Genomic DNA, 13,849 nt, shown 5'->3' with positions numbered 1-13,849 from the left:
GTGGATCTATCTGTCTGACACAGTTACACTGTGAAGTGACATCTTGCCTATGATGATTTTTGTTATAGCATTGTTGACTTCAGTATGCTGAAATGCCACCAATCCCACCGTGCTTAAGGTTAATAGTTAACATGCTGTAACAAGAAAAACGGTATTAAAAAAAATTGATTTGGTATTTGAACAACGGTCATGTTTGCACTGCTCCAGCCCTGTTGTGAAAGTACACACCTTGCCCAGGACTTTAAACCACACACATATTTACTGGTGTATAAACACAAGGAGAGATCAACACTGTAGCCTGGTGCGCTGTAGGTAATAAGACGTGACAGCTGCTGGGAGGGTTGCCCTCTGCCCGCCTCTCAGGTCAAAGATCTGGTCAAAGTTACACCAAAAGATTCCCTCTCTGACATCTCACTTAAACAACCCAATATTAGAAGTGACTGGTGGCTGAGAGAAGCAGACTCCTCCAAAGAAAGAGCAGCACTGTGCAAGTACACGAGGGGGCATATGTTCAACGACTGTGTGTTGTCAAAACTAGGTAACTGCTTCATAATTATGCACATTGTTTTTGGATCCACAGGGGAATTTTTAAAAGAATGTCATATTTTTATTTACTGTAGACAGATATAGTTTAAGACCTGGCTTTGGTTAGTCAGAGTATAATCATTTGTCCAGATTTGTATTGTTTCCATTTTCCATTTTTCACTGAAAGCCATAAAAAACAAAGTCCACGCAGAGCCACCCAAGCACTCAAATCATTTGTTTATACACACGCATAGCCACACTGATTAAAACAGACAGTTAGTTTTCAAATTAAAGGCCCTTGGAAAAAACACTGGAAAGAAAGTGTGAATTAGCATCACAGAAAGATTTGAAATCCATTTATGCTTAATACTCACATATATAGTTTAGAACTCAGTATTCTGTATCATTAATACTGGACCTCATGGAATAGCCTTTTTTGTTTTGCATCAGTAAACATGCTTATCTTCGTAATGGAAAAGGATTTGAAAAGATAATACCCTCTATGAAAAATCTAGAGTACACAAATAACAGGCAAGAGTGCTGTCTGCTTTCTTAATAACAGTAATCCAGCATTGCTTACCAACATATTGCTCCATAATTGATGACAAAGGACGTATTCCAAAATGTCTTTCCACGCAACAAAAAATACTTCCAGTTACACTGTGAGTCATGTGAAGTCTTTTTTATTCCATCTTTGGCTAGAAATGCTCCCAATTCCCATAGTTATTGTCTATTTAAATTTAAAAATGCATTTGAATAACAAAAAGCTCATTTTCTTCACAAGGTTACAAAAAAATATGATACCTAACTGTGTTTTTTCATCTTGGTTTGGAAACGGAGCATAGAAACATGTCAGTCTCAAACAGTATTATGCCACCTAGTTTGAGTTTCTCTGCAGGGTAAGTATTTATACAGATATTGATTGTATGGTTTAAGAATGATGTATTTTAGGACAGCACAGCAACAACACAGACATGGTAACTGGGGGCCAGTCAGTTGAATTTTCATGACATTAGTCATCTTGTCCAATACAAGCAATAAAGTCCTACATAGACATAGACAGAAAGAAAGTCCATATGGTGCAAGAAAAGTAGTTTGTACATAGTTATGACATAGTTTGTACTTGAAATTTGGTAATGCAATGAATACTTGTGAGTTACACATCAACAGTGACAGAAACTGCTTTAGTGGATGTTGTGGTTTGCTCTGTTCCCTTGAAGAGCTGCACTTGATTTTATAATAAACACACTGTTTAGGTTATGTAATTATCATGGTTAAAAGAAACACCTTGAATCAGTGAATGCATCGCTGTCCAAAGTTGTTGACCTTCCCATCAACCCTCACCTCCTCCCGACATGGATTTTGTAAAGTATCATCTGTGACGTTCACTGGCTATGGCTATAAAGTTTAAATTTAACTCAGTATTTCATTTGGAATCCAAAGTGCTGCAGCACACAGGGAGCACAGTCAGAAGTGACACAGAAGAAAGTGTCACTTCTGTCTGTGCTGCATCAGTGAGCTATGCACTGAATAGGTCAGTGATTTTCAATGGGCAGACCACAATCTGGTAGTGGTCGTTGCAGGCTACAGGGCAAAGATGTTATTTGACAAAAGCTGACATCCGTTGCTAGAAGAGGAAGAAAAGTCTGAAAAAGTTTCTTAAATATTCTGCACTGATAGCAATGTTGCTAGGAGAACTGATGGTATGCAAAAGAGTGCAAATAAGCAGATTCTTTAAAGGCTGACTGATTGCTTTGGTACAGTATGCAGTGTAGTTTGGACACTAAAGCAATACTCGTCATCCATCTATTCTATTCACAGATCAGCCACAACAACAAACCACCTGCACTGTATAGTGGAGCGATCCCATTTATGTCATCAAAGCAGCCCAGATACATTAGATTGTCTTGTAGTTTCTAGCACTGGAGCACTGGGAGAGAATCCATCAGGTCATGTGGGTTGACTTGTAATTGCAATGTGTCAGGGTGCAATATCCTGCTTCTTGGTAAGTTGGCAAATATGCATATCAATGTCAAGACCCAAGGTTTTCCAGTAGAATAAAATACAGAAAAAATAAAAGAAGATGACAAAAACCTCACATTGTTACCAGTAGGGACAAATATTTCTAGTTTTAAAAGTCTCTTCAAGAGGTTATCTACACTGGGATTTCTCTCTGAGAAGAGCAGAGTCAGATTTCGTATTACATGCACAGCGGTGCTGATTTGATCAAGGTCAAATCACATGCTCTCAACTCCTAATTGAGGTATTGTGCAAGAACAAAGGCACTGATCCAAAGGCACTGATCACAATCTGCTTCAGTTACATGACAAAGTCAGAGTCGGGATAAATGGCCATTGCATCAAGCTCGGTGACAATATGATTGGTTTTAATTTTAAAAAAACCCAAACATACTATGAGCTAGGAGGAAGCAGGTTATAACTGAGGTTTCAGGATCATCAGGAATGATCGAGTGTTTAATATGTTTTAAACTTGTGTTTTTTTTGGCTGAGCAATGAAACATAGTGCCCCAACCTCTCTGCTCAGGCCTCACTACAGTTGCCGAACACATTTCTTGGTGAGGCTCGTTCCTACAATGACCTTGCTACGATAACAGAGTCACACGGCGTGTAAAACCCACTGCCTGTCACTCACAGCCGATCACGTATTCTGCGAAATAACAAATGTTTGAGACTGAACGTGTCTCCAGATGTCTCACTTGAATATTTTATATGTTGTTTCTCCTTCTCTCTGTAATGTTTCAGTTTTCTCCTGTCACTGTGTCTTTCAGCAGCCCAACTTGAATTCGCTGATGTGACTAAGGAACAAGTTTATTTTCAATTAAATGAAGGAATAAGCTTTGTCTTTCATTTCCTGTTATCTACAAAGCTCGGCCTGTATTTTGACGTCTTTAGTGTACGCATCATATCCTGGTAAATTACTATGAGGCTTGTCAAAAAAGAACAAGTACCTCTAATTCAATTCATGCCACCCAACACACGCAAACTCCTCAAATGTGTAGGGCTTTGGTTTTCATGATATGCACTAAGCTCATTATTTCCATATTTGACATTGTTGTTGTAAACAGACTCTCAACATCAAGGTGTGAAGAATGAGGAGGACACAAGAAGAACAGCAACAATGGGATAAAAGCTTTACTGCCATCATCACCTTTTCAAAAGCATGTGTGTTAGGACACTATTATTGTGTGTGTGTTTTTTTAATTCCAGGAAACAGGAAGAAAGAACAAAATGATCACCAACTGACCACTACCCATCTAGACTGCATATTTTTTCGGTCATCTCTGTTATATATATTGTCATGTGGAATGATTTAATTATTATTAGATTGGATTACGAAATTATTCCAAATGAAAAAATACGATATCAACACTTTTATGGTAAATACAATTATCAAATTCAGACACTAGAGTACAGGCAAGGTCAATTTGAAATGTACTTTATTTTTTATTTTATTATCAGATTTGTAATTTCACTGTTTTCAACATCTTCACATTTAAAAATGACTTTAAAAATGATTTTCCCCTTGTTGCAGCATGGGAGAAATGTAAGCCTTATTTTTACATGGCAACGTCACATTTGGGTGTGGACACCCGAGCTTCTGAATACGACAACTCAAAAACAGGATTTTGAAATCGATATCCGAGGTGTAGCTGATAGGTGGCTGAGGGGCAGCATAGGCAGCCTCCAATATTTTTATTATTGTCAGTGACAAATGTACAATTTTGGCTGGATGAGGACAGGCTATACTAATAATCAATAATGAAAAGTCAAGTTCATGGCTATGTTGTCTTTTGTAAATTTGTATTTGGTTCTCTTGAGGACAAAATCTCCTTAAGCTGTTCCATCCATTTATCCATCCATCCATCCATCTTCCGCTTATCTGGGTCTGGGTTGTGGGGGCAACAGCCTAAGCAGAGAAGCCTAGACCTCCCTCTCCCCGGCCACCTCCCCAGCTTGTTCGAGGGAACACCAAGGCGTTCCAAGCGTGTCCTGGGTTTGCCCCGGGGCCTTTTGTCCTGCTAAGAATATTTCATCATGTGGCTTTCTGTTTTTTTTCTATGTTGTTGTTCTTTTTTGTTTTTAACTTCCCTGTGTTCCCTTTCCCACCTATGTGATTGTTTTTACTCAGTTCACTCATGTCTCATTATCCCCCTCCCTGGTGTGTATATGTAGTCTGTGTTTCTTCATTCCCCTGGCTGCCCTGCCTTTGGTTTTCTCTTACTGTTTTGATTTTGCTAGTTTTTGGATCATTCTTTGTGATCTATTTTACTCCCTAGTTTGTTTATATGGCAAATACAAAAGAAGCCCTCACAGGCAGCACAAAGAGGCAGCTTTGAAATGAACTCTGCCAAAGTGATTGAAGGACTTTCCTGAAAACTTTAAGGCCCAGCAAGTGTTAACCTCTGTGTGATAGCTTCTGTCTCTTTAAATGTATGTTCTAGAGCAGATCCAAATTTTGGTAAGAGCCTCTTTATTCAGCAACTGGATCTATATCTGTGAAAAGACAGCATCACCTCAAAGTTGGCTGGCTTTGCTTGAGAGTTCCTTAAGAGGTTTACTGGCAATAAATAAATAAATAAAATCCCATAGAAAACAAACATTTGACTTAAGACAAACACACAATCTGTAAAAGATAATATTTTACCAAATATCGCCAGCTATTTGTCTCCATGGCATTCACAGACATATTACCTCTGTGTGAACTGTTGCCCCGGGGAATTGCCCAAATCCTTTGCTATTTCTAGTCAGTGCAGGTTTAGATTTTAGACAGTAAGCAGGGAAGGTAACTTATCCCCTTTAGCAGGTTTTAACAAGAACCTTTTAAACTATGTAATCCTAGCCATAGCTCAGAATTAGCCTGTCCTACAGTTTAGGACCTTTGCTCCATTCCCAAGAAATTTAGACTCTTTTCTCCCTCACAGAAGCAATTGTAAACAAAGCAAAATCAGGTCTCTGTGGTTGTTTTTATGGGAAGCACACATTATTTAACATGCCATCCATCACCTGCCTAACAAGTTTTTTTATTTAACTATAATAAAACCTGATTTCATTTGCGCACACTCAATATTTCCTGATGCTCAGTACACTAGTTTACAAAGCTATATTGAAGCTCTTGTGTGTCTACAAGTATGCTTTAGTGTGGGAAGCCTTCCATTCTCTTTGTCTGTGGAAGTGAAGTGGACAGATGACCTTGTATGAGTTGCAATATGCTGGAGTACACACATAAATATACCCCATAAATCTTTGTTATAGCTACAAAAAGAAAAAGAGAGCAGACTGCATTTCATGTTTCCTTTCCTTCTGTTTCCTTCTATTACAATACAAACAAGTTCACTTCTGCCCAGTGTGGATGTTCCCGGTGAGTAATGAGAACTTTATGACAACACAGATTGTGAAGAGCTGTGCACTTTAGCTCAGATAGAAAACTTGGAATTAACCCAAACATACTGTAGTTAAAATAATCCCAAAGCACTTGAGAGAATCCTCTGGCCTCTTGAGCTTTCCATAATTACAGCTATTCCAGCCCTACTAACCTACTAACACAACATCATGGAAAATGTCACATGGCGCATTAACATTAATGTGTCCTTAGACAGAGACAGCAACCAGAGTTTGTGTTCATTGCTGCCTGATGGTCCGTGACCAGTAACGGTGCTTAAAGCTAACAGCATGTTGGATTAAGGGAGCAGTGGACTGACCACACAAGAGCTTAGCCTGTCACTTAAAGAACTGCTGTGGAGTAGTTTATATTCTGCAAGCCCGCGGGTTTGAGTAATATAAATTATGTGAACGTAGTGTGACTGCAAGGCTCAATGTAATCCCCGTTCATGCAGACACCACGCTACAATGGCATCAACTATACATCTGCTCTCCAGGGGAACTCCAGGTGAGGCAGGAAATAGCATAATAACAACAACTACTCATCCTTGTTGCTCACAGCTGTCCATGTGTGCACTTCTAAACAAGTTCATGTTCAGGTTACTTTATTTGTACCCGTTGGTAATTAGTTCTGTAGTCGTGAGTCAGCCAACCTAACATGCATAATACACAACAGATGATAAACAAGCATAGCACAAAATACCGAAAACAAGCACTAATAATGATCATGATTTTGAGCATGATGTCACCCATGAAGACACAAAGTTATAATTTGCTCATCGCTTTGCTTGTGACCAGAAACCTTCACCCAAAGGAACTAAAAGTCCCTATGTAAAGGGTGCGAGGCGCTAAGGAAAAATCGAACCTGTCAACCGCTGTAACTGTCTGGTGTACAAGGTTCAGCAGTGGTTCAGCAGTCAGCATACTCACCCAATTAAACTGTTAAGTGGTTTAACTTGCTAACTTTACATTGTCCTGTACTGCTACTAATACTGATACTTCTTAACTGTCAGATGTCAGCAATTTGGAAATGGTTGCATTTATTGTAGTTTTTTCTTCTTTTTTCCTGACTTCATTACAGCACACCCAAAAGCCACATTTAAATAAAATCACTGTAGTTATATATTACCTGCATGTGTACAGACTTGTCTTACTTAGATGCCAGCATCTTTTAACCCTAAATGTACCAAAGGCAAAATGTGTTTGCTCAGCAATGTCTGGCGATCATGAAGCATTCATTGCCAAAGTTGTTTCCTAAATAACATTTAAGTCTGAATCAATAATTTTGTGAAAACACTCCAGAAAAAGTCCTCATCATGTAATCATTACAGTGATTTATTCAAAATGAGGCTTCAGTATGAATGGCGGGGGTTCAGTTCTAGCTAATTTAACCTAATCTTCATGTGTTGTTTAGAGGTTAATGTAACGTTTAGGAGATATTGGACCATAAACCTTGAATAGTGACACTGGCATGGTTGGTTTTCACCCACAGCTGTTTCTGCTGCTTCTCTTATAAAGTCACACTGGTGACAACAGAAGTTGTCAGCTCTGTTCCAGCAGAACATACTCTAGTACATTACATAGTCAAACTATGCTATTTTTGACAATGAAGTTGAATATATATGAAGTGGGAGTTCATTCCTAGGTTGGCTGTTATGTTTTTGACTCCTTTGGTGTAAAGACTTTCAGAAAGTAAAATCAGAGTGGTCCAAATGTGGATCAGTGGCAGCTATGTAAGCCCACTGGAGAAAGACAGGCAGCCCCGAAGAACACATCAACGTGGGAGAAGATGAAAAGATCAGCAGTAAGATCATCTCTTTTCCCGCTGGCTTTATATTTAGATGTTTTCAACCTCTCATTGAGCTACAGTATACAGACGACTGTCAGTGGAGCAGCGTTATTGCACAGAAGGGGAGGGCAACAGAGAGCGAGTTAGGAGTGGAGTCAGAAGATAGAGACAGATGTACATGAGAAACAGAGACAGATACTAAGAGAGTTCAACAGATGGGTAGACAGATTGAGAATGAAATGCAGTGACAGAGAATATGTCATGCACAGAGGTAAAACAAGAACCCTCTGCACTCCTCTTACACGTTGCCTATGGCAAGTCTTCTAGGGGAAACTCCAGCAACCCAGACAGCACTGTAAGGACATGAAAGTATTTTATCTCCATCTTTCCTCCCTACATCCACTGTTTCCATCTTTAAAAAAAAAATCATTTACAATAGCATATACTTTGAGTTTTGAGGCTGTGAAACGGTCGCAGAGGTGAATGGGGATACAGTTAAAGGAACAAACAGAACTGAAATAACAATATAATGTTGGAGATCAGAAAATACTTCACTCATTCTGAACGGCGAGATTGCAGCCGACACTTCTCACTCCTCTTGTCATTTACATTTAAGGTGTCTTCACATGGAAGATTAATTTCGCAGCCTTTCAGCACTTAGACTTTAAGAGCTTCTTCAAATGTTTACCGATTCAACTTCAGCCGGAGTTTCAACTTGGAATATTTCTCTTATAAAAAATGGATTCAGAGATAATAATGAGCTTCAGACGCTGCAAACACTGCTTCACAAAAGGAGATTTTGTCAAGTAAGATGTAGTTCTTGAAAGCTGAATACTGGAAAGGCAGACAGCCTTTGCACAAACGTGCTCCAATGTTAATATTAAATGTTTAAAAAAAGTTTTAAAAAAGTAACTAAGCAACTAAGTAATAAAGTAACTAATTACCTTTTTCAGGTAACTTGGCCAACACTGTCTGTGACATTCTGAAGAAACTGGGCCAAAGGACAGTACTCCAACATGATAACAACCCCAAACACACCTCCAAAAAAACCAGTGCCTTGCTAAATAAACTGAGGGTAAAGGTACTTGACTAGCCAAGCATGTCTCTAGACTTAAACCCTATTGAGCGTCTGTGGGGCATCCTCAAATGGAAGGTGGAGGAGTGCAAGGTCTCTAACAACCACCAACTCCATGATGTCATCATGGAGGAGTGGAAGAGGACTGCAGTGTCACCCTGTAAAGCTCTAGTGAACTCCATGGCCAACAAAGTTAAGGCAGTGTTGGAAAATAATTGTTGCCAAACATTATTGTAGGGTCTACCTTACAATATAAAGTGCCTTGAGGCAACTGTTGTTGTGATTTGGCGCTGTGTAAATAAAATTGAATTAAATTGAATAAAAAAAAAAATTGACACTTTGGGCACAATTTGGACATTTTCACTTTTGTTTCCAATGGTTTCGACAGTAATGGCTGTATGTTGAGCTATTTTAAGGTGACAGCAAATTTACACTGTTATACAAGCTGTATACTAACTACATTGTATCAAAGTGTCATATCTTCAGTGTTGTCCCATGAAAAGATACATCAAAATATTTTAAAAAATGTGAGGGGTGTACTCACTTTTGTGAGATACTGTATAATATTGCATATAATATTGCATTCTTGGAGAACACGGCTGTGAAGCTTCACTGCCACGTTAATTAACTGATAGATATTTGATGCTGTTAATAGGGGAGTTAATTAGTTTCTGCCTGATTGCCTTTCAAAACATGTCCTGCATGCTAATGACTGCCAATTACCAGATCAATGATTCAAATCTTCAGAGCCAAGAATTACAGGAAATCATATGAATTTTTTTCCTCCTTAGCTACAAATTTAAGGGGTTGGAAAATAAGTTAATAATTTAAATGAGACAGGTGGTGACTTTGTTTGCCGTTAACTCACTGAAGATGAAGATCTGAAGCTGAAGATTTGGCTGTGAGAGGAGTAAATTATAAGAAAAAATGTGACTAAAAATGCGATAAAATCTGGAATATATCTCCTGATGCAAAAGCAGCAAGGGTTAATATAATAATTTTAATCAAACGAATTCCAGAAGAAGGAGCAGTGAATCAAAACTACACTGACTTCAGTCTTCGGCTCTATAAAGGAGAGAAATTTGGGCATAGACGAAGGCATTTTATTTCAAAATGCATTTGTAAAAATTTAAGGATGAATGACATGAACACAAAGTCAAAAAATTCAAGTTAAAGATGGACTGACTCTTTAAGCTCAGAGAACACCACAGGCCAGTGCCAGTGATGGAACATGACAAATATGTAGCACAAAGCTAGAGACTCAAAAGGCCGAAACTGGGACGAAGCAAACTTTACACCCACACAGCTGAGGCTGGTGAGAAAAAAAACAAAACATAAAAAACATTCAAAGGACTGCCAGGTTTTTATAACCTGCAGGTAGAGAACTGTCCTTATTATACAAAGATGAGTCTTTCTTCCCAAACCTTTTAGATAGAACAAACATTGTTATGCACTCAATTCTAAAGTCACACAATCCAGCAACCACCTTAGTCAATAAAAGCAAGAAGAATTTGTTCCAAATGAGAGCAAAGGTTTTCCCTTTTTTTTCTACCGCTTCCTGTTCAGGTACAGTATGTACATGACATCTAAGATTATTTCATACTGTCTTTGTATATTGCACATGGAGTGCAAGGATCTTCAGGGATAGTACTTTCAATGGACTTTGCATTTGTTCATGTTTTCTTAATATGAATGCTATACGCAGAATCAACTAAAACTTAAAGGACGACCACTGGCGAGCTGCAAATTACCTGCACTGTTTTCACACAGGCACAAATCAGCACTGTTAGACATCACACAGACTTTGTCCTGGGGAGCTGGCAGGTTAAAGACCGTTAAACACTTTCCCCCTTGGACGCTTACTAGCATTGTTGTCAAATGTCTTTATGGGGAAAAGAATTAAACAGTCTTTAACCTGCCAGCCCCCCAGTACAACGTCTGTGTGATGTCTAATTGTGTTGATTTGTGCCTATTTCAGAACACTGCAAGTAATTTGCATCGCACGAGTGGTCGTCCTATGTCCTACCTCCTGCATGCTATACCCCCCAAAAATGAAAAGCCTTCTCACGTGCACCTCCAATAGAACATTTAAATGACTCTACATAGAAAAATTGCATGTTTCAAACAATTCATAATGATATACATTAACAATCAAACTGATTTCTTCATACCACTGATGAATGAAACTAAATTAAAAACACTGATTTGATTAACAATTGAATATAATAGAGTCCATAGAGAAACTGAGTAAAGTTCAATATTATAGAGACAAAATTATTCATGGTCAATACACTAAAATGTAGTGAAAATAAATCATGTTTCGGCATTTCGGACCTGCAAGACCTTTCATCCCATTAACCAGCTGTCCATTTCTGCATATCATCGAATGTGTGCCCAGCTACTTCCATATGCTCTTAAAGCAATTCTGTGCTCTTATAGCAGACGATGGATTAAATGTGGAAATTTATATTTCAGTAATTTTATGTAACATCGAAATCAGAGCTGATAAAAAACATGTTGCAGGCAATATTATTTGAATTTCAGTTTACATTCCTTTTCAGATCTGTGGTTAGGTCATAGAGATGGAAGTTATTCTTTTAGTAGATTCATGATTGTTATGAATTTGAGAGAAAAAAGTGGAGGATCAGTCTGTGGCACGCAGTGATGTCTCTCTTTTGTGTAACTTACCTTCCGGTGTCTTTGCAACCCGAGTATCTGTATCTGCATGTAGAAATTTAAGCCTGCCTTACATGTTTAATGAGGTCCAGACTTTAAGCTGTGGTACAGCGTATAGATGTATGACACAGCACAGTCCCCTTTCTCTCTAAACCCAGAAACATGTCTTGCCTCCTCTTGTTTGAACAAATGATTGGATGCTACACAGGTGTGTACTGAGACATTTGGCTCATAAAGTGTATGTTTTTTGTTTTTTTTTTTCATTTGATTCACAATCTTCGGGGAGTATCTGAGAATGATGTTGTGACCAAACAGTAAGGGTATACTCTGGATCAGAGCATCGCAGGGAGAGACGTGTCCTAAAAGAACATGGGATCGATTTTTAAGCTGGAAACAGCAGACTGGTCGTCACCAGGGGAGACCCAGTGCAGGAAACAAATTAAGCCTTTTTTCAATAGATAAAATGAATATTTGAAATCAAACCAATAGTGTCTCTGTCTTTGATGATTTCAAGCACGATACCTTTCTTTCTTGTCTGGTCTTGAAACTTTTATTTTTAATTGATTGGTTATCCTCATGAGTAGCTGACTACAGTTTGGAGCCTGCAGAGTTAGGCTGCTTTCTGAGATTAGACTTGGAATGAGTTAAATTATCATGCCCATACATTTTTCCCTCCTAATGAAGATGTGCTATACAGCCTAATTAAGTCTGATCAGTTCAATATGCACAGTGTGGATTTAATTTCAAGACACTGGTGCTGGTCTAAAATGTGTGATGAAGATAACACACACACAAAATAAAACAGCAAAGAGAATCTTCCTCTGCATTACACTTACATATTAGGAGGCTGACTGACAGCAGCACAAATGATGTATTCAATATGTAAAAATATGAAGGTTTTGTCTGACCTATCTAAAGAGAAACCATGGCAACATGCTACAAATAGCTGACCCGTGACTCCTGTGCTCCATGTGAGCAGGTTGATCACTTCAGCGAAATTAGACCACAGAGACGGGAGGTTTAATGGCATAGGGGAGGATGGGACAGGAGCGAGAGGAAGACAGAGGTTGTGTAAGTAGAGATAGATGGACAAGAGAGGTGAAGGAGTAAGCTAATAGGAATAAAAAGAACAAGGGGGAAGGAGGAACAGAATCTGGGGAGAAAATGGAAGGGGGGGTAAAAAGAAAGACAAGGACAAGGGTGGAGGAGGAAAGGAGAAAATGAGCAAGCAGAGGAGAGCCAAGAAGAGGTCAGGGAAGGAGGGCAGAGGATGAAAGGAAGCAAAAGAGGTAAAGAGAAGTAGCTTATAAAACTGGAAAAAGACATAGGGAAGGAGAAACGAGAGAAGTTAGAAGACAAAGGAGGAGAAAATGAAAAGAAAGAAAAGAAAGGAGGAAGGACAACTGGGGGAAATGATGGGGAGAGTGAAAAAGGAGAGGGAGAAAGGAAGAAGGAGGAAGGAAGGAGAAGAGGAGGGTAGGGAACAATTAGCTGACTCTTTCTATGACTCTCTTGGGAGCTTCAATCTCTGCAGTGTCCAATTTAAACAACACTTTAAAGCCAGAACATGAAAGTGTGTGTGTGTGTGTGTGTGTGTGTGTGTGTGTGTGTGTGTGTGTGTGTGTGTGTGTGTGTGTGTGTGTGTGTGTGTGTAGAGTGAAGTAGGAAAAGAAAACATCTAATGACCATCCTGCCGATGTCATTCCTGAAAGTCAATAAAAACAACGTGATGCTCGTGTCGGATTTTATTTGGGACAGACGGCTGAACAAACTGGACAGATGAGAGGTGAGGGGTCAGGTGATGTCCTCAGGTCTTACCTGTCTCACAGCGGTGTCCCGTGAATCCCGAGGGACAGACACACGTGTTGGGAGACACACAGGTCCCGCCGCTTCGGCATCCCTCCTCACAGAAGGCTAGAAAGAGAAACCAAAAATGTATTAGTTCAGTTTTTTGTGTTTTCCCCCCTCTGTGGCCCGAATAGCACAGCCACAGAAAAGCCTTTGAAATCCTGCGGTTTTTGTGATGTTGTAAAAGCATTACACGCTACAAAAAGCTCCCCTGACTATCTTTACAAGATGCGTTAACAGTTCTGGGAGGGACTACTCACGCTCACCATTCACACGGGCTTAGAAATGGTGGTTTTTATGCTGCAGTGTTTGTTCATTATAAAGAAGACAAAAAAAAAAGACAGATCAAAACTGTAACCTTGCCTCAGATTTATATCTGAGAGAAAAGTGTGCTTTCAAGTGGTCATGTAAAAGGCAGCTAATTTATAAAGTTGTAAAACTATCAAATTTCTGGGAGGATGGCTGAACATTGTGTTGCCTTTTAAGGAGAAAGTTGCATTTTTTTGCAATTTGTTACGAGCAACGGATAAATGACTG

At 39.1% G+C, this 13,849-nt stretch overlaps 1 protein-coding gene across 1 annotated transcript in view; it reads right to left on the bottom strand.

Moving 5' to 3' along the window:
* Positions 1-13,849, bottom strand: part of LOC120742314 (protein kinase C-binding protein NELL1-like) — a 287,587-nt gene that overhangs the window by 24,807 nt on the left and 248,931 nt on the right. The window contains exon 15 of the mRNA XM_040045578.1: positions 13,283-13,378. Within this exon, the coding sequence (XP_039901512.1) occupies positions 13,283-13,378 (96 nt within the window). The remainder of the gene's footprint in view (positions 1-13,282; positions 13,379-13,849) is intronic.

This window comes from Simochromis diagramma, unplaced genomic scaffold (genome assembly GCF_900408965.1).
Source record: "Simochromis diagramma unplaced genomic scaffold, fSimDia1.1 OVJJ01000079.1, whole genome shotgun sequence".
NCBI classification, from domain to species: domain Eukaryota; kingdom Metazoa; phylum Chordata; class Actinopteri; order Cichliformes; family Cichlidae; genus Simochromis; species Simochromis diagramma.
The sequence above is the reverse complement of the archived record's forward strand: the minus strand, read 5'-3'. Positions and strand labels throughout refer to the sequence as shown.